This window comes from Triturus cristatus, chromosome 6 (assembly GCF_964204655.1).
Source record: "Triturus cristatus chromosome 6, aTriCri1.1, whole genome shotgun sequence".
NCBI classification, from domain to species: domain Eukaryota; kingdom Metazoa; phylum Chordata; class Amphibia; order Caudata; family Salamandridae; genus Triturus; species Triturus cristatus.
The window spans coordinates 376568205-376595849 of NC_140589.1; the positions used below are offsets into that span (position 1 = coordinate 376568205).

At 48.2% G+C, this 27645-nt stretch overlaps 1 protein-coding gene across 2 annotated transcripts in view; it reads right to left on the minus strand.

Moving 5' to 3' along the window:
• The window catches only part of RPS7 (ribosomal protein S7), a 59274-nt gene that overhangs the window by 16221 nt on the left and 15408 nt on the right, over window positions 1–27645 (minus strand). For both annotated transcript variants that reach the window (XM_085610756.1, XM_085610757.1), the window contains exons 5-6: window positions 9261–9325; window positions 7180–7330 (exon numbers count right to left, since the gene is read on the minus strand). In XM_085610756.1, coding sequence (XP_085466882.1) covers window positions 7180–7330; window positions 9261–9325 — 216 coding nt within the window. The remainder of the gene's footprint in view (window positions 1–7179; window positions 7331–9260; window positions 9326–27645) is intronic.

Consider the following 27645-nt stretch of genomic DNA (forward strand, 5'->3'; position numbering starts at 1 on the left):
CACTCCACAGACAGGACAGAAAACAGTCAGTGAACACGGAATAGGAGACACGCTGTGATGTATCAGGAGAAGTTGTATCCCTCAGAACTTCAAATCTCTATAAAAAGTAAACCAACAGCAATAACTTCACAGCACTTTGCTGGGCGAGGCAAGGTAGGATGATCGTATCAATTCTCCTGCACCAACTGGGCTGGCAAAATTGACCTAACAATTTGCCCCTCATTCCTTTACAATGGCTACAAACCATTCCACTACACAAGCAAACCATATACCAAAAAACAATCCAGTGGATAGTTTTGTTCATTAACTGTTCAGTACTGAGTCGCTAGGGGTTAGAGTCTGACAGCCAAAAGATGCAATTGGTGAAGAGGCCTGGCCTTCTCCAATCAGACTGGCGAACAGCTAGTAGGTGAAAAGCGCAGCAGGATGCTGGGGCTCCCTTCTTCCACCCTCTAAGGTGCTAAATTAAGTCCTGAGGTCAGATAAGGCAAGCTTTCAGGAAGTCGTTTCCAGACACGAGGAGGAAAAATGATAATGCCAAAACACCATAGACTCTAAATGAATGACCCTAACTAGGGAAAACTAGTCACTACTGACAGCTTAGAGTTGATATAAAATTGGTTGAGTGCATCATTTAGGGATCCTAGTAGGTGATTGTGTAATTAACATCAATGTCTAGGATGTAATAAAATTCATGGGGGGGGATTTATAGGGGGCCATCTATATAATTGTGCTAGGAACAGGCTACATGAGCAATTGCCCACGTGGCCACCTGGCAGATGTCAAGAAGATGGACCTCCCACGGGCCAATGCAGTGGTTGCTGCAGTAGCCCTAGTGGAGTGAGCACAAAGCCCCACTAGAGGTTCCTTTTTCGCCATTGAGAGATGGTACGCTTTCGAACAGCCCGACCTTGCTTGGCACATATATAGCATATGAAGAGTTGATCAACCACCCAGAAATCTTTTGTGCAGACACAGTAGGAGGCCAGCGTACGTTTAGGGCCAGACGGTGGAGTATCTCCTCCTTAGAAGGGTGTGAAGGTGGGAAAAAGGTGGGCAAAGTGATAGTTTGTCCTATGTGAAATGGTGTAACCACTTTAGGAAGGAACGAGGACCTTATCCTAAGCACCACTTTTTCCGGATGCACAGAATAAAGGAGGTTTAGAAGATAGAGCTTGAAAAGTCACTCACCCTGCGAGAAAGGGGATGGCAACAAGGAAGGCAGTTTTCAAAGTGAGGAGCCTTGTGAAGGGGCTCAAAGGGAGCACACCACACATCTACAGGCGTATACCGTATAAGTAGGGGGAATCCTGCCAAGATGACATTACAGACTTCGGGTGGAAGGTCAAAAGCTGTCAACTTTCGCCACTCAATCTCCATGCAAGGAGGTGGAGGCTGGACAGGTTCAGGTGATGAACCGCCCCCGGTTGCTGCGACTGAAAGCATTCCCTCCCTCTCTCAAAGGATCTTCTGTGTCAGGCAGATCGCCTGGAGCTCCAACAGGTTGATATGGAGCCCGGACTCCGCTGGACACCAGACGCCTCTGATCTCTGCCTCTCCCAGATGGCTGCCCCCTTCCCAGGAGTGCAGTTCCTTCCGAGATCTGGACGTAGTCGGAAAGATTTCCCCCGGTGCCGCGCCCACTGTAAATTCAGGTCCCAATGCAGAGTCCGCATGCGACATCTGGCATGATGCACCAACAGGATGCTGGAGGCCATGAGGCCCAGCAGCCTCAGGGTCATTCGCACCGAACTCCAGGATAGAGGCTGAAACATCAGTATTATAGCCCAAACATCCAGACTCACTGCTCAGGAGGTTAGGCCCAAAATTGCACTGTGTCCAGAACAGCTCCGATGAAAGGGAGGGTCTTAGAGGGAGTCTGGTAGGACTTCTGCATGTTGATAGTAAACCCCAGCAAGTGCAGGGGGTCCTCCGTAGTCCGGAAGTGGGAGACAGCCTGAGGTGAGCCTGCATTTAACAGTCAGTTGTCGAGATAGGGAAAGACTGGAACCCCTGATCGGCACAGATAAACTGCGACTACCACCATCACTTTCGTGAACACCTGAGGGGCACTAGTTAAGCCAAAGGAGAGCACGGGGAACTGAAAATGCTCGTGGTCTACTGTGAACTGTAAATAGCGTCTGTGGGCCGAAAGGAAGGAAATTTGGAAATATGCGTCCTGCAAGTCCAGCGCCACAACCCAGTCTCCAGGGTCGAAGGAAGACCGGACCCGAGCTAACGTGAGCATTTTAAACTTCTCCTTCCGGAGGAAGGAGTTGGGGGCCCTGAGGTCCAAGATATGACGCAGGCCTTTTGTCCTTTTTGGGCACCAGAAAGTAGCGGGAACAGCAACCACGACCTACTTTGGCACAGGGACACACTTGATAGCTCGCTTGGGCAAGAGAGCAGAGACTTCCTGCCAAAGCACCAAATGATCCTCCGACATGCGATCGAAAGACAGAGGGAAGGATAGCGTTGAAGGGGAGGGAATGCCCTTTCTTACCATTTGCAAATCCCACCTGTCCGACGTGATGGATTGCCAGAGGGGAGGTGATGGTGAATCCTGACGCAGACTAGCCATTGATGGGCCTGAAGTGTCAGACTAGGAGGGTTTGGAAGCCGCTGAGTGGGCAGGAGGAGATGGTGAACAAGTCAGCCTGCTGGCTCCCAGACCTGCGAGATTGCTGGGTCCCAAGTACACGGACACGCAGAGGCATGCTGCTTGCATGAGCCAGTGGTTAGGCTGGGCAGAACAAGGCTGAGCACCTCTTCCGTAGCCACGAAAGGGGTGAAAAGCAGACTAAGGAAGGAGCAGCGAGGCCTAAAGATCTGGCAGTAGCCGAGAATCTTTAAAGCGCTCCAGCACAATCTGCTTTGTCGCCAAAAAGACAACTGCCAAAGGGCATGTCCAGCAAAGTTGACTGGACATCCCCCGAAAAGCCAGATGTCCTCAACCAGACATAGCACCTAAGGGCTACCGACGTGGCAACAGTTCTGCCCAGTCTGTGGTATCCAGTCCTTATCGGATTGTGAATTTGGCAGGGTCTCTTCCATCTGCTACTGCCTTGGAGAGAACGGCCTGGGCCTCCTCCAGGTACTGAGGCAGCACCTGCGCAACCATATCCCTGAAAGTGTGGAAACGTGGGACCAAGAGTCATGCGGTATTCATTCACCGCAGTGCCAAGCTGGAGGAAGAGAACATGCACTTCCCAAGGTGATGCAGCTTCTTGAATTCCCTATCTGGAGGAGCATAAGGGAATGCACCCTTTGAAGAAGAGATTTGGACCACCAAATTCTTTGGGGAAGGGTGTGGGGCAATGAAAGCTGGGTTGCCTGGGGCCGGACAATCATTTTCCACAGGAGCCCCTGTGCTGGGCTTGGACCAGATGCCCAAGAGGACATCAGAAAGTGCTTTGTTGAAGGGGCCCAGAGGAGGATGCTGCAGGCTGAAGCACCTGTCAGGAGGTTAGTCCCGACTGCCACTGAATGGAGCTCAAGGTCAAAGACCATGGTCGCCCTTCGCACCCCCACTGTAGGATGCTCCCTCTTCCATAGTCAAGGTAGGGGGAGAAAGCATGCCAATGTCTGGAGAAGTGTCCAGACCACTAGCTTCACCCAGGTCCCCTCTCTCTCGTCCAGTTCTTCCAGCCAGTCTGTTAAAGGGTCCAGCGACCCCTCCTAGTCCTCATCACCACCTTCTGGGCCATAGGGAACACCAGGGTTAAACAGGGGAACTATAGTACCCTCCGGCGTCTGCTCAAACGTCGGTCCAGCTCCATATCAGGGTGCAAGGATGGGGCGGTGTCACTGGGATCGGCGCATGGGGATGGTCCAGTGAGATAGACTGTCGATCCGAACACAGACCTGGGTCCGCAGTGGCCCTTCGAGGTCAGAGCTGTCGGCATTAAAGGCCCAGGGCCCCTAACGGTCTCCGCAGGGCCCAAATGTGCACAGGCAGAGTTGGGCTGATCAAAAACAAGGTGGAGGGCCTCGTAGAACTTGTGAAATTGGGCAGGGGATGCTCTGGCTCCTAGAAACAGGTGAGGATTCGAGTCTCCCCTCAAGTAGGCACTGGAGACAGAGCCGTAGAGCGGCGACGCTCCTAGTCCTGCATCACATCAGCCAACCGATGGGGAGAAGGCAAAGAGCATCTGTGCTTCTTCGCCTACTTCTTGGACTTACCCTAAGACCTCAAAGACTTGGGAGTGCAACGAGGTGTGAGGGTTCCATGAACATCCGAGTCCTTCCTCTCAAACAAGCCCGGGAGCGACAGAGCAGACTGTCGGGCATCCAATACCTTTCGGGACCGCTCCCACAAAGACTTGATTCATGGTCCGGAAGTTGGAGCACCGATACGTCACAGACATCAGCCTGTGACAGGAGTCGTAAGGCTAGAAACTGGTCCTGCGTTGTGCCAGCCATCGCGCACCAGGAATCGAAGACTCGGAAAAAAAGTCGACAAAACATCGCAAAAGGTTAGTCAAAAAGTGACAGGGTAGCACTCTTTGGATGTGCGCTGGGCTGGCAATGAAAAAGAACCACCAACATCAGCGTGCAGGGGTGGCTTCTAAGTAGACACAGGGAAGTCATCTCTGCGACCACGACTTCGAACGCGGAGTCGACAGACGCTACCTAAATGACATGCAGGGGTGCTGCTAAGAAAATATTCTCCAGATACAGTCTGATGCCTGGGGGTAATTCAAAGGAGAAGAATCTACAACTGTCTCTTTCGGATATGTTACACACAATTATTGGGATATTGACCCATTCTTGAGGCATTATGCAGGAGACTACTTCCCTCGCCTAGCACAGTGTTCACAGCTAGGTCTGGCTCACCATCTGCAACACCGGGAGATGGGAAGGTAGACACTCTATTATATGCTCTACAATTCCTGGCTTTCCATCCCCGATGTGTACTCTGTCATACATCTCAACAGGTGTCATTTTATTAACTAACGAACATACAGTAGTGACAAAGTGGTTACCTAGTATGCATGTTAGTTTTTAAAGAAATTTAAACCAACAATCTGGTTAAAATAAACACTATACTCCACTCTTATAAGATCAGGGAAGCCACACTAATTCACAGGGCTCCGTTAACAGAGTTCAAGAGCACATCGGCTGCAAAACAATGTTTAAAATTTGACAAAGGCATTCATTTACATGAACAGGGCCCTGGCCGATCAAAACGATCATTCAAGAGTGCCAGTGACCACTTAACTATACCAAAACAAAGTGATGGAATGCTTGAATTAACTTCAACAACTGCAATTACTCGGGGGGGGGGGGCCGCAACCTAGTCAAGATTTAAGAATGATTTGCATTTGGCTGGGCTCAAACTGAGGTGTCAGGGTGGGATAAACAGTTGATTCAGATGGGGCCCTAAGCGATTGCCAGTGGCAGAGATGGACTCAAACATTTCATTTATCACTGTTCTTGATGCCCTGTGAACGGTATGCCCAAACGTGGATCCCATGCTCACTGATACTGGAACCAAGCTATACATGGTGAGTGAGCCATATAAAGGGTGAAACCTGTCCTGGATTACTTGTGCTCAAATTCAGAAAGGACTTGGCCTGGCAGTTAAGGTTAGGCTGTTTCCATCGGAGCAGGGTCAAGACTGATTTGTATATGGCTGGGTCCAAAATGAGGTGGCATGGTGGATGAAAAAGGATCGATTCGGACGAGAGTGACTGCCAGTGGCTGTGATCAATTCAAGAATTCCATTCATCAACTTGTTTTTGGTGCTCACATTCTGTCCACAAAATTGGTTCTTAAATATAGTACTGAAGCTGAAACTACTAATTGGACCAGTACCCAAAGACAGGCAAGTTCTGGAATACTCAAACTTCAAAGACTGTGCAAAGAACGCATTACATGAAAGCAGTGTTCACTTCAGAAATTATTCGGTTTGGCTAATGCCAGTTTTCCCGACTGTGCACTCAAACTACAGCCATTTCAAGCCAACAAGGTTTAATGGAAGAGAAAAAAACAAGCATTGCAAAGCAATAGGTCTAACATTTACAAGTTTCAAAAATGCGACACCAATTGCATTGCAAGTGTCCCTTTCCTTAGACTCTGCTAATTCAAGGTAAGGGGTGCGTCTGCCATAAAGTGCAAGTGCGGCATGGGGCTCTGAACCTGAAAGGGCCCCCGCGTTTGATGCGGCAAATAAAGCACACCACTATTAGTGCGGTGTGCCAGTAAAAGTAGCGAAAGAGCGTGTCTTGTCAGCAACAGCAGGCATGTTAAAACCATTAAACAAAATCGCAATCGGAGGCTGTAATTAACGCCTACTGAGCAACAACACATAAAAGGGGGTGTCCTCATGGGAGGTTAGAAAAATGAGAATGTGGTATTAAAGAGGGGCTACAAAGCCTATTTACCTATGAAAAGCCACAGTTACCAAAGGACAATGACAAGCCAATGAAAAATATGGGCGGAGTGTGGGTGGAGCTTCAAGTCCATAACGGAATATAGCACGCCTTGCAGAAGTGCATGCGCTGCCAGGCAAGCCCTAAAAGACCTACCAAAAACATAATCCATAACCATTGTGCACTCAAACAGCAGACTGGACAACGGTAACGCCCACTACGCCGGAATCAAAAGAACCCTGCTACACAAGCTCAAAACCATCCAGAACACCGTAGCCAGACTCGTCCTCGGAACCCCACGACACGAGCACATGACCCAGCACCTACGAGACCTCCACTGGCTCCCCACCGAGAAGAGTGTAACCCTCAAGCTACTCACCCACGCCTACAAAATCACTCCACAACAACGGACCCAAATACCTCAACGAGAGAGTATCCTTCCACGTACTCAAAAGGAACGTCCGCCAACCTAGCCATGGCAGACCCCATGCATCCGCAGAACCAGATCAGGCAGAAGAGCCTTCTCCTACGTCGCAGCAAAGGCATGGAACAAACTCCCAGTCAACATCAGACGCTACCCTACTCGGCACACCTTCAGGAAGTTCCTCAAGACCTGGCTCTTGGACAGATCTGGAGCTGCACCCCCCACACCACCTCCCCCGCCCCTTCCAGCACCAATGAGACACTCATGGGTGACTAGCGCTGTATAAATCCCTGATAGACATTAAAAGGGTTATTCTGGCAATATATGCACAACATGATGAAAAGCATTTAACAGTAAATATATAACATGGGTCAAACTTACCTTATGTTCAACATTGTTCTGCTGAGCTTTGTCCAAATGGACTTTAATTAGCCTGCTGCCGTCCAGTTTCACCCGGATTCTCTTGCCCACAATTTCACTTGGGAAGACCAGGTCTTCTAAAATGGCATCGTGCACTGCAGTTAAAGTACGACTGCAAAGCAAGCATCAAAGTCAGACAACCAATCTTGTTGCATGAGGTCGAATGAGCAAAAATCCAAAACTCCGGTATTCCGGGATAAACTGTACTGGGGCAATAACATGCATGCTCATTAATCTAACGGAAGAGTCAATAGCCAATAGTCAACCTCAGGTTTACGTAACCACGGCCAATTCATGGCTCTAAATAGCAAGGCCAAAAAAAAGGTACTTTGAGACCCACAAGTTGTACTGTGAACTTTTAAGGTTGACATTTCCCCCCCCCCCCCCCCCCCTAGTACATGGCCAGGAGAATATAGATCGCGCCATTCTAAATGACCTAAGAGCCAAAAACAGATTTAATCATGATTGTTGCTTAGAGCTAACTAAATTGAATCACATCAGTTAAACAGCTGGCCAGACATGCCACGGGTCTATCACTGTAGCTTTCCTGTAACCAAGCAGCTCTTTTAAAGGACCACTGGTTTTTACAGGGCCTATGGGAAGGTCTGAAAGGAATGATGGCACAAAAGATAGGCGATGGTTTGGAGACGCACCTTTTTAGCTTAGTAACGTTCTACCCCTGCTACCATTAAAAGCCATCATATCGTGTAAAAAAAGAAGAAAAAAAAGACAACGGGATGAGCCCCGGGCCTTGAGGCACCCCACACAGCTCCTGCAACACTATTACCAGTTAGTTGGTCGATGGCAGGGTATAAGGGCCCAGCTGTAAGATGTCACCTGAGACAACCCTTTTACCTTTTTATTTGGGCAAAGATGTGGGAGAAAACACAAACTGTTTCATTCTTCAATAAGCCTGTTTTCAAGTGATTCCCCATTATATCAATAGCTACCCAATGTGCTGCTACTTGCTGCAATATTTAGTCACAGCTGCGTATTAGTTTGCTCCTCTATACAATTCCAATTTGAACACCAACCTGGCCTTCATTAGTAGCATAACTACAGTGGCCTTGAGTAGACAACGTTTACAACTATGGGAATAGTCCTTGGGTGCAGTATATCCCTTACGGATGGCATTAACATTTTAGTATCAAATTTAGCCTCAAAATACATGTGCACGAGGGCACTTTTGGGTGCCAGTTAGAAAATCAATCTATACACTTTACACGGAGAAAGACAATTTATATAAAAATCCTAAACCCGGTTTGGCAGTACTCCAGTGTGCTATTTCAAAGCTCATTAATTCATGCTGCAATTCCAATTAAATAGGAGGAGATTGGTACAGCAGTTACCAGCCCCAGATGCTTTTCTGAATCACAAACATCCAATTTCACTGATAATTTAGTGAGTGAGGTTGGGTCCCTTTTTTGCCAAAGCTTCTCAAGTGGAGCAGTCAAGACATTCACTTATTTTTCAGGAGGAACACTTAATGTGAATCTAGCTTCTCTCATATGGCTTACTTTAGCATAGCCAGATCATGCCAGATACCATCCGTGTATATAACCCCCAAAATGCAATAATACCCTTGTACCACCTGTGACAATTCATTTTACGAAAAACTTAAATACAGGTTTAATTACTGTAAACAAAACCAAAAGCTATGGGCCGAAAAAACTATAGCCCGCAAATAATCCAAACAAGCCGACATTAAGAAACGTTTGCAACTAGTGTTTGTGCAAAAAATAAAAAATGTCAATGGTGTTCCAAAACAGAACATTCACAAATGGGTTAGATAAGCTTTTATGGTAATGAAGCCAGAGATAAAAAGCTGGACACTACTAGGTCCCAGTAAACTAGAGTGGACAAACCTAGGAAATCCACACATCAAACACGCAAGAAGTGTAGAAAATTGGAGTGTAATAGTGCTGCTTAGACCTCATTTTAGCATGCATCCTATTCTGTCCTAATGTTACACTGAACACATTTGATGCAACTATCAAGACGCTCCCATAATCTTCACAATTGAAACTGGGGAAACTGCTCACCTCCTGGGGCGCTTCTGCTTGTTCTTGGTGCGGCTTTTTCTTGTTGGTTTAGGCAGAATCCTTCTCTGTTGGGAAAGTCGCAAGAGATGGAGGCTCAATTGATTTAAATGGAAGTTAAATGTTTTACAAAGTTCAAACTTTCGAAGGAGTGTGACATTTAAATCCTCCATGAATTTATTGGAATAAATAAACACATCCAACTCCAACACTTACTTGCAAATGTGCAGCAGAAACAATACATTACTTATATGAAAATGTATATGTTTAAGATTTTTATCTCTGAAGATAGTCGAATAAGATACAGCTCAGTCGCATCCCATTGTGTAAGACAAATTAAGTCAACATCCTATTACAAAACGTTATGGGATATTCCATTTGCATTCTTCAGAGTCCCGCCTCAATAATGATCCTGACAACACACTTCTCAATATCCCAACCGCTCAACCAGCATATCACCCGAAACGGCAATTAAACCAGCATTTGCAATGCAACCGGTATCGAATTACTGAAAATTTGAGCTATTGGCATTGCTATTACTGCAGCGCCAATAGCTTAAACTTCCGTAATGCGAAACCCTTTAGATTGCCAATGTTCTTAGGTATCGCGTAGCGTTGCAGTGCATGCGCTGAAGCCCCGCCCCTCATTTCCATTGGCTGGCGTCACCGTTTATGCTGAACGGTGGCCTGCAATTGGAAATGAGGGTTTTTGGTGGACGCCCTTTCGCCTGCGAGCCGGACTGGCTTACTGCTTTGCTGCTGTCGCAAAGCACTATCTTTATGGGGCCATGTGTTTAATTTAGAAACATATGGCCCCATAAAGACCAGAGATCCCCATGCTCCGGCGCGGTCCTTTCGGGACCGCGCTTATTTTTTTTAAACTTATTTTCCTAGACCCATCTTCTTGTAGGAGTGATGTGCCTGTTATCGTTTAGCTCGGTTGAGGTCAAGATATGAACAAAAGGCTGAAAAGCACACTTGCCTGTACTCTCGGAGCAAAGAGGAATTTCTTTTGGGGGGGGTGGGGGGGGGGGATATCTGCGAGAATTCAGTTCAGCCGCGCTGCCTGCGCACAGCTGGTCAAGGGTCTCAGTCACTATCCAATTACATTAAGGACACCTGTCATTGATTTAGAAAAGGATGTAGGTTTAGAAAGGGAAGATTTCGTTCTGCGTAAAGAGTGCAGGGAATCAGGGAGGGGGGCCACACAAACCACGTGACAGTTTTTCCACCGGGAAACAGTTTGGTTTTGAGTTATTTTAGTACTGGATATATAAATACTGAAACTGCACTTAAATGGTCAGTAAATTCATTATCACAGTTTAAATTATTAAACCCTAATGATGAGTCTTTGCGAAGAGTCCTGGCTTTTCATTTTCCGACACAGAATCAATGACGCGCATTAGTGGGATAAATTAGGCTACGCTCTTGCTAAAGCACCGCCATCAACCTACCCGGGCAAGATGTATTTGTCGCCAAGGGGAAGAAGGAGGGGGGGGGGGGGGGGGGGGAGGGCGCACGAACTGCTGCGATAGTTTATAGTAACAACTAAGCCAAGGGTACCAGCGATGTGCATTTTTGGCAGCGCCAGCTTCAGGGCACACAAAGCGAGCAGGATCAGTTTTCGCATAGTAGACATCTACTGTGACGCTGCCTCTCCGGAAGCCTCTCTGAAAACACAGCGCCTTTCACACAGCGCTTGGAGTTGGTCGAAATTAATGGAAGCTCGACTGGGGCCGGCAAACAGAATTGCTTGTGATCGGACTGCCCCGATTTAATTGTATTATTTTTAGCTTCACCCTCAGCTTTCTAGCTTTTCTTTCCTCTGCGCCCATGAAATCCCTTTCATTGAGAGCATATGTATCTGAACCCTTCTCACCAGTGTTTCGCAGTGGCACTAGACAGACAGCAAGCCCAAGTCCTAAACAAGTATTTGCAATGCAATATGTCTTGCAGTTACTAGAGTTTAAGCTAATGGCATTGTGTAAATGACAATGCCTTTTATTTAGGGTTTCAAAATAAAAAGCAGTGTTATTTGCAATGTCAATAGCTCAAACTTGCATAAATGCGAGACCTACTGAATTGCAAATGCTCGTTTGTGTAGCTGCCAGGTAATGCCTTAAGCTATTTAGATGCAGAACTCTGGGTGAAAAGTGTTGTAGGGAGTGGGGATATTAACAGGATAGGCGGTAGTTGTTTATGGCTGAGCAGCAAATGCTGCGGGGGTTGGGATATAAGACGCTTTGGGAAGGGAAAGGCTGTGGCTATTCTTAAAATAGAAGCGCCAAAGACTGGGACATTCTGGTTACAAAGCAGACCTATAAAGTGCATTAACAAATAATTGTTTTAGAATGTACTGTAGTGCATTGCCCACAGAAACTTAAATTGCATTTTATTTTCATTTAATCTGTGCCTGATTTTAAATGTATTTAGCTACCTGAAGGTGGAAGACAAAAGTTAATGGATTTCATTTTTTTAGCCGTGCCCATGACACTGCCTTTACACACACCATCATAGTTTCCATACTTTTTTTTTAATACACTTCAACCATTGGGAGAAACTTAAGGCAAAACAAAGCAGGGTGTAGGAAGCACCCCAACAAGAGCAACAGAGTGCGGGGTGGGAGCCACATTGAGTGCATGGGATGGGGGAAGTACATGAAAGTGAGCAGTGGAAGAACATAAGTAAAAGGAATATGCTACTTACCAGTATGCATCTGTTATTGGCATGTAGAGCTGCAGATCTACACACTTTTGCATTGATCGCCATCTGGTGTTGGGCCTGGATGTTTGCAGTTTGTTTTTCCTCTTGGAAAGTCTCGAGGTCGGTGACTCCTCCCTTGGATCGTATTGCGCATGGGCTTCGGCTCCATCCTCAGATTGTTTTTCGCCAACAGGGAAAGATGGAGCGTAGTAATAATAGTGAAGAAACCCATGTGTGTTGTATCTAAATAAGATAGGGGAGGCGGGTGTAGAGCTGCAGCTCTACATGCCAAGAACAGATACATACTGGTAAGTAGCATATGGCGTTCGAGGCATATGAGCTGCAGATTACACACTTTTGCATAAACTATATAGCAGTTCACAAACTTAGCGGCGACCACCAGTATCTGTTGCAGTGGTTTGAAATAGTGTTTTTGGAGAAAAGGTTCTTGTATAGCAAGTGCTTGTATCTCATTGACCCTTCTCAGGGAAGTGATGGCTACAAGAAAGGCTGTTTTCCATGTGAGAATTTGCAGTCCGCATTTATGCAAAGGTTCGAAGGGCGGTCCCATTAGCCTCGTGAGAACTATATTTAAGTTCCACACACTCTAGGGGGAATTATTCGTTTGAGGCCTTCCATGAAGGCTTTAATGGCAGGCACTCTGAAAAGCGATAAGTGCTGTCTGTTCTGTAGGTAAGCGGCAATTGCTGCGAGGTGTAGCCGAATGGATGTATACGCTAGGTTACACCTTTGTAGATGGAGCAAGTAGCATATGATGTGCTGTATAGATACATCTAGAGGGTTGATTGTGTGATGGCAATACACAACAAATCTTTTCCACTTTGCAGTGTAGCAGGCCCTAGTGGTAGGGCGTCTAGCTTCTCGGATGACGTTCATACAGTCAGGGGGAAGGTTAAGGTATCCGAATTCTAGGATCTCAGGAGCCAGATCGCAAGGTTGAGCTGAGCTGGGTCCGGGCGTCTGATCTCTCCATGGTTCTGGGTTAGGAGGCATGGTGAGAGGTGTAGCTTTTGATGTGGTACTACAGAGAGTTCCAGCAGCGTGGTGTACCACGATTGTCTGGCCCACGTTGGAGCTACTAGGATCAGTGTGAGGGAGTGCGGTTGTAGCTTTCGCACCACTAATGGAATTAATGGGAGAGGTGGAAAGGCGTACACAAATTTCAATCAATCAATGACACTTGTAAAGCGCGCTACATACCCGTAGGGTCTCAAGGCGCTGGGGGGGGGGGGGGGGGGGGGGGGGGGAGGAGCCGCTACTGCTCAAACAGCCAGGTCTTCAGCTTCTTGCTGAAGGAGAGGTGGTCTTGGGTCAGGCGCAGGTCGGTAGGGAGGGAGTTCCAGGTCTTGGCGGCCAGGTAGGAGAAGGACCTTCCTCCTGTAGTCGCTCTTCGGATGCGGGGGACGGCGGCGAGGGCGTGGTTGGCTGATCGGAGGTGGCGTTTGGGAGCGTAGAAGTTGACTCGGCTGTTGAGGTAGCTCGGGCCTTGGTCGTGTAGGGCTTTGTGTGCGTGGGTGAGGAGGCGGAAGGTGATTCTTTTGTTGACGGGGAGCCAGTGAAGGTCTCTCAGATGTCCGGAGATGTGGCTGGTTCGTGGGATGTCGAGGATGAGTCTGGCTGAGGCGTTCTGGATCCGCTGGAGTCTCTTCTGGAGCTTGGCGGTGGTACCGGCGTAGAGGGCGTTGCCGTAGTCCAGTCGGCTGGTGACGAGGGCCTGGGTGACGGTCTTCCTGGTCTCGGTGGGGATCCACCAGAAGATCTTCCGTAGCATGCGTAGGATGTTGAAGCACGCAGAGGAGACGTTGTTGACTTGCCTGGTCATGGAGAGGGAGGAGTCCAGGAGGAAGCCCAGGTTGCGTGCATGGTCTGTCGGTTTGGGTGCGGTGCCCAGGGCGGGAGGCCACCAGGAGTCGTCCCAGGCGGAGGGTGAGGAGCCCAGGATGAGGACCTCCGTCTTTGCCTGACCAGTTCATCCATATCGCATTGCCTTTGGACAATGGGTGTGGGTATCTGGCAGCGAAGCTTGGGCATTTTTTGTTTTCGTGGGTGGCGAAGAGATCTATCTGTGGATGCCCCCACGTCTGAAAGAACGGGTGAAGTTCACACTCGTGGGTCTGCTGCGTCTGTCTGCTGAGCAGATCTGCCATGGTGTTGGACTCCTGAGACATGCTGGGCTAGGAGGAAGATTTTGTGTGTAATTGCCCATCTCCATATGCTCTGTGCTAGTTGAGAGCTGTGGAGTGTGTGCGCCGCCTTGTTTTGAATGTAGTACATGGCCGTCATGTTGTCTGTGCGAATAAGGACTGCCTTGCCTAAAATCTGTGTCTGAAAGGATTTTAGTGCTAGAAAGATTACCAGTAACTCCAGGTGGTTGATATGGAGTAACTTTTGTTGCGTCGTCCATGTGCCCTGCACTGTGAGGTGTAATAGATGAGCTCCCCAGCCGGAGAGCGATGCGTCTGTTAGGATTATTTGTGGAACCGAGTCCAGGAACGGTCGACCTCTGGAAAGGTTTGTGGTGTTCCACCACTGCAGAGAGCGATGGGTGCGACCGTCTACCAACACCAGATCTGTCAGTTGCCCCTGGGCCTGGTTCCATCAGCGCACTAAGCACTCTTTGAGTGGACGCATCTGGAGTCTTGCATGAGGCACTATGAAAATGCAAGAGGCCATCACCCCTATCAGTTGCATAGACACTCTTGCTGGGAGAGAGTGTTGAGGTATAAATCTTTGACGCAAAGCCTGAATGTTTGCAATCCTGGCAGGATTGGGGTAGGCTATGGCTTTTGAGGTGTGTATGGTGGCACCGAGGTATTGCTTTGTGTGGGATGGTGTTAGCTGGGACTTTTGGTGGTTCACCGTGAAGCCTAGCTGGTGAAGTAGTTGGATTGTAGTGGCGGTGTGATGTACACATTGGTTGTAGGACGTGACTTTTATTAGCCAGTCGTCCAAATATGGGAAGACGTGAATGTGCGGTCTTCTGAGGTGTGCCGCCACTACCGCTAGGCACTTGGTGAATACCCTTGGTGCTGTTGTGACCCTGAATGGGAGCACCTTGAACTGGTAGTGTTGCCCGTCCACTACAAATCTGAGGTACTTTCTGTGAGCATGGTGTACCGGAATGTGTAGGTATGCGTCTTTCAAGCCCAGTGTGGTGAGAAAGTCGTTCTGGGAGAGGAGCGGAAGTACCTGCTGAAGTGTTACCATGTGAAAATGGTCCGAATGTATGTATGCATGTGTTTAGAGGCCGGAGATCTAGAATAGGTCGTAGAGTCTCGTCTCTTTTTGGTATCAGAAAATATAGGGAGTAGACCCCTAAATGTTGCTGATTGGCGGGGACTTGTTCTATTGCCTGTTTTTGTAGGAGGGAGATTACCTCCTGTTTTAGTAATGTGGAATGTTCTTGTGACATTGGGCGTTGCCTGGGTGGGGGGAGGTGTAGATGTCAATTCTAGGCAGTACCCCGAGACAATAATTTGGGTCACCCATCTGTCTGAGGTGATGGTCTCCCAGACCTGAAGGAAATTTTGTAGCCTGCCCCCGACCGGAGTGGGATGGTCTGAAGGGAGCGGGGGGGGGGGGGGGGTTAGGTGTCATTGGGTAGGCGGTGTGGCAGAGCGGGCGATATTTGTTTTGCCTCTACCTTTGTTATTGCCCCTATTGCCGCCTCTTTGATAACCCCTTGTGAAGGTGGATTGAGCAGGAGATTTGTAGGAAGTGGACGCGCTATCTGAGGAGTAGCCTCTAGCCGTAGCCCGAAAGGAAGAGCGGTGAAAGGAGCGCCTAGGAGGGCGTGACTGCAGGGCTCCCATAGACTGCCGTATCAGTGTCCTTCATTTTCTCGAGGGCCACATCTACCTTTGGGCCAAATAGATGATGATGGTCAAAGATTATTTAGGATGGAGGCCTGTACCTCAGGTTTAAAGCCTGAAACTCTCAGCCAAGCATGGCGACGGAGGACGACGCTAGTGTTAATGGCCCTGGAGGCTGTCTGCGCTGCGTCTAAAGGCATAGCGTATAGAGGAGTTATAGTCTTACCCTCTTGAATTAATTCATTGGCCCTATTTTTGTATTTTTCTGGGAGATGGTGCATGATGGTTTCTAACTTATCACAATGCGCTCTCTCGTATCTGGCCAATAGCGCTGGAGTGTTGGCGATACGCCATATATTGGCTGCCTGTGACGCAGTGCGCTTTCCTGACGCGTCTAGGAGCTTTGACTCTGTCAGGTGGTGGTGCTTCGCCAGACGCCTGGGAGTTTGACCTCTTCCGTGCAGTGGAAACCACTAGGGAATCTAGTGGCGCTGGCCCTTTGATATAGGCAGGATCTGTGGGGGCAGCTTTGTACTCTATGCGTGGGTTAATGACCCTAGCCCTGACTGGGTCTTTAAAAACCTCTGGCGCATGTTTTATTACCCCCTTGAGCATAGGTAGTATGGAGGTAGACCTATGTGCGGTATCAAAGGTGTCTAGGAGGAAATCCTCCTCTACCGGGTCAGTGTGTAGCTCTACCCCGTGATAATGTGCCGCCCTCTGAAGTAGGCGGTGGAAACCTAATGAGTCTTCCGGTGGAGATGGCCTGGACGGGTAAAGGTCATCTTGTGGGACGTCTGGAATATCTGGATTATTATAGTTGTCCCATGGGTCTGGGGATCCTGTAGGGGTGGGGTCTTGTGGCACATCCCCTGGATCGTAATACGGGTCCCCCTGATCATCATCGTCTGGAGACTGGGTCGGGGAGCGATGAGGTGGGGGCAGAGGGGGTGGAGGTGGAGAGGGTGGGAAGGCATTCTGAAAGGGGAGGTAGCAGAGTCTTTCCTCTTTGGAGGTGGAGGCGGAGCCGGTTTGTCCAAATTTCTATAGAAGAGTGCCAAATGTCCAGTGTTTGGATCCTTGGTAAGTGTCTTTTGCAAGGGATCCGGTGTAAACAGTTCCTGTGACAACGTTTGTTCCGTCGGCGCCGAAGGTTTCGGGGCCGATTACTTTTTAGGCTTGTCCGTGCCGTGCTTTTTGGGAACCTCCGATTTCTTGCGGGCGCCGAGGTGGGCTTCAGCGTGGAAGTGTCGGTGCAGAGGGCCTTATGGGGTTTGGACGGTACCGAAAGGCTGGGTTTTGACCCCGAGGGCTTCGGAGCGGAGCTCGGTGTCGAGGTAGAGGGTGGTTTCTTTTTCGGTGCCGAAGTGTGTTTCTCGGCACCGCTGGAAGGCTGGCTGGAGCCAGAGCAGCCGGAAGGCTTATGTGGCTTCTTCACCGGGCCCGAAGGTGGGGTGTTTGAAGCAGTGTCTCTGGTCTTGCCTAGCCCCGGAGGCGAAGGCGCGACCGAAGCCATTTTGGGTGTCAGCGCGGGTGTGGGAGGGGGTATAGTACTCGCGACCCTCTGCGCTGGAGTGATGTCCTCCACATCAGAGTCGTCGGCTTCGGAAGCACTGACGAGGTCCTCTTCGGTGTGCTGCTTTCCCGGAGCTTCGCCGTAGTCTCCGAAGATGTCAACTGGAACAGAGGTCGAGGAGTGCGCCATGTTTCGTCTGGCCCTTCGATCTCGAATAGTCTTTTTCGATCTGAAAGACTTGCAGGCAGGACAGTCTCGAGCCTCGTGTTCAGGGGAGAGGCAGAGGTTGCATACCTCATGAAGATCGGTGTGGGGGAATTTGGACCCACAGAGGGCACTTCTTGAATGGAGTTCTTTCCATCAGCCGGGACCGGAGCTTGGATAGGCCCGAAGGCCGCCGTCGACGACTGGAATCGAAGATGTGTCGAAGAGAAGGTGATTGAGGAGATCTGGATCTGAACAATGCCGCGATGAGCGAGGATTCCGCTTCGATCGTCGAACTGGAAATGTTCGGAACCGGAGCGCGAAGTATTACATCAGAGCCCGATGGCGGAAAAAAACAATCTGAGGATGGAGCCGAAGCCCATGTGCAATACGATCCAAGGGAGGAGTCACCGACCTCGTGACTTCCAAAGACTTTCCAAGAGGAAAAACAAACTGCAAACATCCGGGCCCAACACCAGATGGCGATCTATGCAAAAGTGTGTAATCTGCAGCTCATATGCCTCGAACATACTATTCTTTAGGGCCGGTACAAACAAGATGGAGAAGGCAAGTCACTGAATAATAAGCAAGCAAATAAGAGTGGCAAAGTCAATCAAATGATAAGCAATGGGCAGGCTTTAAGAACACCGAGCTCTTGTTAAACTAAATACCAGAGCCTAAACCATAGCTTGCAAATCAAACTCCTTCATTGCGTTGCTCGGAGATGTGCAAACACCCCCTCCCATCGTCAAGATAGAAGACTTGCAGTATTTATGCTAGTACTTGTTGAGCAAAGACTGACAACCAAGTGTGGTTGTGGGCAGAGTGCAAAAATGTCAGCATGGCTTGGATGATGCTGCCTACTGCAATGAACAGCTGGACGCATACTGGAAACTCATGTCGCCGTAGACTAGACCTCAAGATGTATAGGCTCTGCTGCAATAGTACTCTTCAAATAACCAGAATGCTGCAGTTACAGGATAAGCGGAGCGATCTATTGCCTTGGAGAATTGCCAAGCAAACTCGCTCTGTGATGCTGCGAAGACTAATTGACCGTGTACACAAATACACACCCAAAGCGACTCATATGGACAACTGTGGTAAAAACGTAACTTATTCAAATTTGATAACATGACAAGTGAGGACACCAAACAGTGGACCTGTGTTGACTGGAATCAAGTAGTATGGCATATTGTGTGGATATGCTTAGGGGTGTGGGGGAGGGGGGGGGGGGTGAGATTTGTTGGACAAATGGTCTTGCATCCCCTTTTTGGAACAGCGTTATTCCAATATGTTTGAATTCAATCTTTTTTGTTTTAAGTTCTTTGTAAGCAAACAATGGTTGCTTCACAAACACACAGCTTGCATGGTCTGTTGGACCGACCTAAAAATTAGTAAACAAGTGTAATACTTGGGTATATTCACTTCACGGGCCAACAGAAAATTGCCTCCCACAAAGACTTTGTAAAGACCTCAACCTTTACACTCTAGGGGGCTTGGCCAAGCAAGATGGCCTACCAAACATTCCTTTCTGAGCTCCAGTCTCCGCAGTTTAAATCCTGCCCGATATGTGGCCAGTCTCTTCCCTCGCCTTTCGTTAACTCTGCTTTGTGAGGTAGATTTAAGGGAGCTACCTGCAGCTTTAAATGAATAGTTAACCTGTCATTGTAGTTTTGCAGCTTGAAGACTTTCTGGATTCACTATGCTGTGCATTATTCCGCGGTCTAGTGGTTGGGTCCGGAATCATAGTATTTCTTTGTTTTTCGTGGCCCAGGTGGGGGGGCGACGTCCTCCCGTGACATCAGCGCGCTTTCTCAGGAAGCTCCCACCATTGGGCGACATCTTCGGATTCTTTTATTCTGGTATTTTACTATTCTTGTTTTGCCTCTTCTTTTTTCAAAGTCTTTTTCCATTTTTAATCCCTTTCCTCCTGCCTAGTCTTTCTGGCGGAGGTGGGTTGTTTCGCTAGTGAATCCAGAAAGTCTTCAAGCTGCAAAACTACACCGACAGGTAAGAAACTATTTGTTTTACAGCGTGAATCTTTCTGGATTCACTATGATGTGCATAGACTTTGTAGCGGTTTGCGGCGGCTCGGTGGAAGATGAGCGTTGCACTTTTTGTCCTACTTGTGCTTCCTTGTTCATCTGTATATCCACGCAGTAGTGCGTAGTAAACGTGTGCACTGAAGCCCATGTTGCCGCCAGGCAAATGTCTTGGATGGGTGTGTTTGCCAGGAAAGCTATTGTTGCTCCCTTTTTTCCTGGTAGAGTGAGCTTGTGCTGCTCCTTGTAGTTCTTGGCCTGCCTGCGGCAGAATTGGATGGTCTGTGCGATCCATCGTGCGATGGTGTTTTTAGTTACCGGTCTTCCCAAGAAACTGCTTGCGAAAGACACAAAGAATTGCTTTGTTTTCCTACAATCTTTAGTCCTTTCAATGTAATGCATCACTGCTCTTCTAGCGTCCAGAGTGTGCAGTGCCCTCTGCGCTTGTGGATGGTTTTTGGAAGAAACTTGGTATCTGTATTGTCTGGCTTATGTGGAACTTGACACCACCTTTGGCATGAAATGTGTGTGTTCTCATTACCACCCTGTCATTGTGCATTTGAATTTAGGGTTGTGTTAGCGCTTGCAGTTCGCTCTCTCTGCGTAGCGAGGCGATTGCCACCAGAAAGGCTGTCTTTATGGTGAGCATAGGTAGAGAGGCCTTGTGAATGGGTTCGAAAGGTGCCTTCATAAGTTGCGTTATAACTACATTGAGGTTCCATGCCGGAGGTGGCATCCTTTTTTTGGGGGGGTGGTGGTTATTAGTTTGGACCCCTCCGGGAATCTTTTTACCACCTGGGATGTAAACAAACTTTTCCCAGTTTCTCCTCTTTTATAGGCTACTATTGCTGCTAGGAGCACTCTTAGTTGTAGCTTCGGTTACTCTTTAGCAAGTGTGTTAAGCATCTTAGCAATGTCGATTCCCTGGAGATTCGCTTCTGGAGCTTTTCCCTGATGCACCATTGGGTGAACCTTTTCCATTTTGCTACGCAACACTTCCGTGTGGTGGGTCTCCTTGCCTCCCGCAGCACCGCCAGCGTGCTCTCTGGGAGCTTTAGGTGCACGAACTCCAAGTCTTCAGGAGCCATGCTGTTAGGCTGAGGCTCTCTGGTTCTGGGTGGAGTACCCTTCCGTTTTGCATCGAGAGCAGGTTTCTTTTTGGGAACTTGTGTGGTGGCCCCTGTGCCATTTCCACTATTTGTGAGAACCAGGACTGCCTGGCACACTGTGGTGCTACCAGAATCATCGTTATGTTGCTGGTTCTGCACTTGCTGAGCACCTTTTGCATCAGCTGTATCGGGGGAAAAGCGTAAGCAAATGTCTTCAACCAGCTTACCCATAGGGCATTTCCTTGGGATTGCAGACCTGGCTGTCTGGATGCGAAGTATTGGCATTTTGCATTCTGGTGTGTTGCAAACAAGTCTATTTATGGGGTCCCCCACTTCTTGAATAGCTTTTGCATTTCCTGTGGATTGAGCTCCCACTCATGGGATGCTGATGTCTGCCTGCTGAGTCTGCTTTCACATTGTCCTTCCCTGGTAGATGTATCGCCAGGAGGTCTATTTGTAGTGGGATGGGCCATCTCCACATCTCCTGCCTCGATAGCGCCATTGATTGTGTTCCTTCCCGCTTGTTGATGTAGAACATCGTTGTGGTGTTGTCTGTATCAACACCCTTTGCCCATACAGCTGTTTCTGAAAGGCTTTTAGGGCAAGGAACATGGTCTTTAGTTCTAGGTAGTGGATGTGTTTGATCGCATCAGTTTGTATCCACAAAGCCCTCACTTTGAGCCGGTTCATGTGCGCTCCCCACCCCATTTGGGAAGAGTCTGTTGTGATGGTCACTGTTGGAGTTGGTGGTGTAAATGGCTTCCCCCTGGTTATTCTCTCTTTGTTACACCACGCTATCTCCTCCTGCACGGCGTGCGTTACAACCACTAGATCTTCCCAACTCCCTGTTGCCTGTGACCATTGTTGTTGGAGCCATTCCTGGAATGGTCTCATGTGGAGTCGAATATTGGGGACTAGGTGTATGCAGGACGCCATCATCCCCATCAGCTTGCTCACTGTCCTCACTGTCAGAGCTTGCCCCTTCCGGTATTGACGTGTCTCATTTAGCAGGGCGAAGGTGCTCTTCTCGCTGGGGAACACCCTGCCCTGAATGGTGTTGATCTGTGCGCCCAGAAAGATCTTCACCTGTTCTGGTTCTATCAAGGACTTTCCCCAATGTATCGAAAACCCTAGTTCTGTCAGCGTGTGCGTGACCCGCTGAGCATGTAGTTTGCATTGGTTGTAGAAGTTCGCCTTTACCAGCCAGTCGAGGTAATTTTTGCGTTTTTATGCATTTGTTTAGGAACTGTAGGTCTAGGATGGGTCTTAATGTTTCGTCCACTTTTGGTATGAGGAAGTAGTTTGAGTACACTCCCTTGTGTCTTTCCTTGTACGGCACTGTTTTTATCGCCTCCTTGTGGAAGAGTTCTTATGCCTCCTGAAGGAGGAGCGAGAGCGCTCGTTGAGCAAGTTTTGTTGGTTGGCCGCCTGTTTGGTGGCGTTTTTTTCAGTTCCATACAGTAGCCAAACTGTATGGTTAGTTTCCATTTGTCCGTTATCTTCTTCCACTCCTGGAAGAAGTGTTTTAGTCTGCCTCCTACCGGTGTTGAATGTTCGATGAGTTCTCCTTGGTGTGTCTCTAATTGCTTTGAGTAGTTTGTTGTGCCGCCCCTCTAGAGAGGTTGTCTGGGTGGGCACTTTTGGTACAGCGGATTCACTTGGAGGCGGGCTGTACCCCTCTTCTCGTTTGTTCCCGTCCGATCACCCCCGAAAGGACTGACCCCTCTGTTGGTACTGCAAGCTTTGCTGTTGCTGACCTTGCTGCTGCGCCTGGTTGTTTCCTTGATAAGTTTGCTGGAAGGCCTGGTGCGATGCTCCCGGTTGGCTTCCTCCTCTGCCGCCCGGTCTCCTTGAGGGTGTGCCCCTTCTCATACCTCTGAACTGCAGGGCTACCATGGACCTTGCAGTTTCATTATCCTTTGAGTGATGTCAGCTTCTCGTCAACTGATGTCCCAAACAGTTGTTCCCCGTTGTAGGGTGTGTTCAGAATATTGTTCTGGACTTCCGGTTTGAAACCAGAGATCCTCAGCCAGGCACGCCTCCTCTCCTTTACCCCAATCATCATACGCCTGCTGGATGTGTCTGCCGCATCCAGGGATGACTTTAGGCAGGTGCTGGCCATGGTTTTGCCTTCCTCCACCAGGTGTTGCCCTCTGCTGGTATTGTTCTGGGAGATGTTTGAGCAGCTGCCCGACCTCCTCCCAAAGTTGGTATGCGCGCCTGTTAGGGCATTGGCGTTCACTGCATTCCTCTTTCCTCCCCATGAGGTCTAATCTTACTCTGTCTGGAGGCGGCCCCGAGTTTGTGGGAATGTTGGCCCTCTTCCTGGCTGTTGGTTATAATGGAGTCAGCTGGTACAGATCCCTGGATATATGTTGGGTCCTTTGAGGAACGCTTGTATTTCTCTGTTCTAGGGGTGACAGATCTGCAAGCTGCTGGCTCCTGGAAAGCTTCTTTGCCCTGGTCCAGCACACTTGGGAGCATGGGTAGGAATTGGCTCCTAGTTTGAGTGGGGAGCAGAGTCTCCAATAGGAAACAAGCTTTTGTTACTCTTCCTCTAATTTAACCCCATATGTTGCTGCAGCGTTCTTGATGACCATGTTGTAGATACCAATGTTGTCTGGCGATGAAGGCCTCGAGGCCCTGCGCCTCCGACGATGTCGAGCCCAAGTATGTTTGCTGATCGTCCTCGCATTCTCCTTCGTAATACAGTACCCCTATTCGTCCTGTTGCTCTGCTGGTTCCGGAGTTTTCAGCGGGTCAGCAGCGCCGAACACCTCTTCGACTTCAGTTTTGACTACCGTCAAGGGCTTCGTAGGGATGATGTATCTGCTCATCCGTTCGAAGTCCTTTTTCCTTTGGAGGATACTGTCCATTTTGGCCGCTTGTTCGGCGTCGAGAGTTTTGGCGCTTCTCTTAGAGGTCGAGGTTGACGTCAAAGTTGCCTTCAGCTCTTTTTCCTTCGGTGTCGAGCGTGGCTTTTCGGGACCGTGCTTCAATGACCTAGGCTTTTCTAGAGCTTTCGCCGTCTGGGAGTACTTTTTGAGGGATCCGCTGGGCTGTTTGTCCGTGGACGCAGCTGTGGCTTTTGAGTGCTTCGACAGCAGTGATCCTTTCGAGTACTTTGGCTCAGTTTTTCGAGAGTCTGTCGGGGCTTAAGGGTCGACGTCTTTTACCTCCTTTGTTGACTTAACGGTCTCTGCGACCGTGTAGTCCTCTGGTCCCTCGGCCATGTTGTCCTCTTCTCCGCCCAAGTCCCGGAGCGACGGGGGTTGTCCTTGCCCCTGCATGGTGTAGTTCGCTATCCTCTGTCTCTCCCTCACTCTGAGGGTCTTGGGGGTGAATGCCGAGCAGGCGTAGCAATCCTTACTTTCGTGGTCAATTGGCAGGCAGAGATTGCAGACTGGGTGCTGGTCCTTCAGCGCATACTTTTTGTGGCAATTACGGCAAAATTTTAATGGGGTTTTGGCCATTCCTGCTCTCAGGGTGGCCCCCCCTGTGTGCACATCCTCCGTTGGGTGTCGAAGTTCTATCTTTCTCACCCTCTTAATCGTCCCAGCTCTGTGCTCCTGGTCGGGTGTTGAAAAACTCCAAATGTTGGCGTTTTCTGCTTGATTTTCATCTTCTCTTTTCCAAAAACTCCCTCCTCGGTGACGATCCAGACCCAACAGCGGAAAACAGAAGCGCACTGACTTCACGGGAGGACACCAAATGGTGGGACGTCGATGCCCACCTGGGAAACTAAGGGAGGGGGAGGTGGGGGGGGAATACTACGATTCCGGACCCAACCACTAGACCGCAGAATAATGCACAGCATAGCGAAACCAGAAATATTAACGCTTCAAAACTTCCGTTTGTGAGCTACTCACTTCCCAAGTCATGTGGACCTAACCTGCTCTGAGCGGTTGGTCCCCAGTCTAGGGATGCTGCACAGGCTGGTGCTGCCCTCCGTAAGCCCTGGGTGCCTGTAACTTGAAGCGGGTGGTGCTCACAGCCTGCGAGTAACAGCGAGAGGCTGTGGCTGGGGACAACGTGTCGCATTGCTGTGGGGAAAATATAATCCTGTAACTCCAAGTGGGACCCAACTTCTGGGTGTGTCCTGGACATCGTTACTCACACCAAACCATAATTTCTCAATCTTGTTCCTCCACGTCTTGGAAAACATTGTTCCCATGTAAGTCTGAACACGCCTGCTCTTTAAACAAAAAGGCACTGTTAAAATTCCAAACTCCATCACTATCTATCCTCACAGCATTTCTAAACACCTCAATACTTTTGACAGGATCGGACCATACAGCATAACCCTTTCCGTCAACTCTTGCTTCTTGACATGACCAAATCACCCACTTGCTTAAATGGCCCTTACTCCTTAACTTTTTTAAATTTTCATTTTCTATTCCTCCACTCTACGCCGTATCCCTTTGAAATCTAACAGATGCTTTGCCAATGTCACTACGTTTGTTCCATGGCCACAAAGGGACCAACCAGATACCAAGTCTTGTCCTCTCAACCCAAAAGGACTCAATTTGGTTACAGAAGTAGGTGAAGTCCTATAAGTTAACAGCATAGACTAACACATTTCTCCAATTAAGTCCCCCTTTTACAGTCAATTGGATCACCTCCTTGACTACAGTCTAATCTCACAACTTAACCACTGGCCTCAGGATGGAAAACATCTAATCTATGTGTCACACTACACTTCCCCCAAAAACAAATTCATTATCCTAATGGTAAACTGGGGACCATTCTCAGTTATAAGCTCCGGATGAATACCTTCCCTACAAAAAACCTAATCTAAACATTCCACAACTTGTGAAGTGACCTCATTCACCATCTTAGCCGCTGGCCATATGGAATAATAGTCAATCAATTCTATGCCAAAAGCTTGGTGCCTGGGCAATACCGCAAATGGGCCGATAAGATACAAACCCTTTGTACGCCAAGGGACATTTCCGCTGGCTGAGGCTCAATACAAATAGTCCTGGCTCACTTATCACTAGAAGCGCACTTGTTGCACAATCTTACCTGATGCTCAACAAATATATCCCTACCAGGAGCTCTCCCTGACCCGCCTTCCAGAATGATTATATCCATGTGACTCACATAGGCTATGTCCACAAGAAGTCTCCCTAGACTGAACGGAGGAAGAAACGTATCCCCACACACGATACCATTTTTCACAGCCAATACTTCTTTCACCTTCAAGTATCCTATAATTTCTCCAGAAACACATTTTTCCTCTGGCAAACCATGCAGGATTGATTGCTTAACCTTCTTAAATTGACTATTATTGTCCATATCCTCAGCCAAACTAGATTCTAGTAACGTGTGTTGCTCAGCATGTATAAAGTTGACATCCTGTAGGGTGAAGGCAACCTCGCAGTCTTCCTCATCTACTCCACAATCATCCACACCATTAGGAAAAGGCTAACAGGACATGCAATCAGAATGCACATTATTTTTCCCATGCACAAATTGGCACTGGAAGTTTTGCAGCATAGACGTTAATCTTGCTAACCTTGCAAACATAGAAAGTCCACCGCCCGGTGCCATCATGCAAATTAATGGTCTGCGGTCCGTTTTGATAATGAACTTAGTACCCCCTTAAAAAGGTTCTAAAAATATTCTGCACCCAACACGCATGCCAATAATTTTCAATTAGAGTAATCTTGTTCTGCTTCTCTTAATGCTCTGGAAGCATAGGCAACTATCCATTCACCACTTCAATCTCTCTGCACAAGTACAAACCCTCATCCACAATTGCTGGCGTCTAGCATCACAACACAGTTTCACAACTACAAAAGGTTTCAAACTAGGTGCGTCAACGATAAACTCCAACAATGTTTGAAAAGCAATAGACCCATCAGTCCAATTGAACTGTGCATTTTTCTTAAGCAAACATCTAAAAGGTTCCACTGTAGCAGCAACATTGGGAATTAGAGTAAAACTGTTAACCCTAAAAATGCCACTAATTGCTCCTTTGAACTAGGAATAGGAGCCTTAGTGATGTTCTCCACATGGTTTAGGCTTAATACCCGAACCACTAATAGAATGTCCTAAATACAACACTTCAGTTTGCTTGAACTTGCATTTCTCAGGACGCAATGTAAAACCCATGTCAGCTAAGGCCATAAGAAAGAACCGAAATAACCCTTCTAGAGTATTAAATACTGTTAAATTCCTTGATAATTATTCTAAAACTAACCCGGTGAGATGAGGTCACTAGTCAAGACATGACCATTGTGTCGATTTGGTAGGCAATGTGTATCCACACATTTGGCATTGTTGAGGCTGTGCAAGTAAATGCAAAGTATCAATTCTCCAGAATGTTTCACCAAGATGAAAATGGGAGAAACCCACGCTGAAGATTCCACTGGCTCTATTTTCATCTGACAAAGATCATGCAAAACGTCTTACAGTTCACCCTATAAGCACTCCATGGTGAATGGGTACTGCATCCTCACATAGTCTAATGTGGCGCTTGAAAGAGCTGCATTTTCCTAACGTACCGCTAAAAACCCTGGTAAACTGATTTTAGATCCAATACAGTGCCATTCACATGCCTTGTAACTTTGGCAGCTACAATATACACAGGATGGAACGCTTCAGGATCAAATTTGACCACCATTTCTTCTTGATGTGGCCAACCCAACAAGGACCGGTCCGGTCTGGCAAAGTAAATCTTTCTAAATGTCTGCCTCCCAGAAAATTATATTTTGGCCCCAAAACTAACAAATCAATTTTATAACCAGTATATCCTTTAGGTGTGACAGACAATGAGTTCCCTACTAGGCCAGTTTTGTTTAAGAACATGTGAAATAACGGAGTACCAAGCACAAGAATCCACTAGTGCACACAGCCAGACTCCATCAACACTGATTTCCCATGAAGGAAACTGTAATAAGATTCTTCACCAATACTGTAATAATGTCAGGTTCACTGCTATCATTAGAACCATCAGATCCTTCATGACTTTGTACAC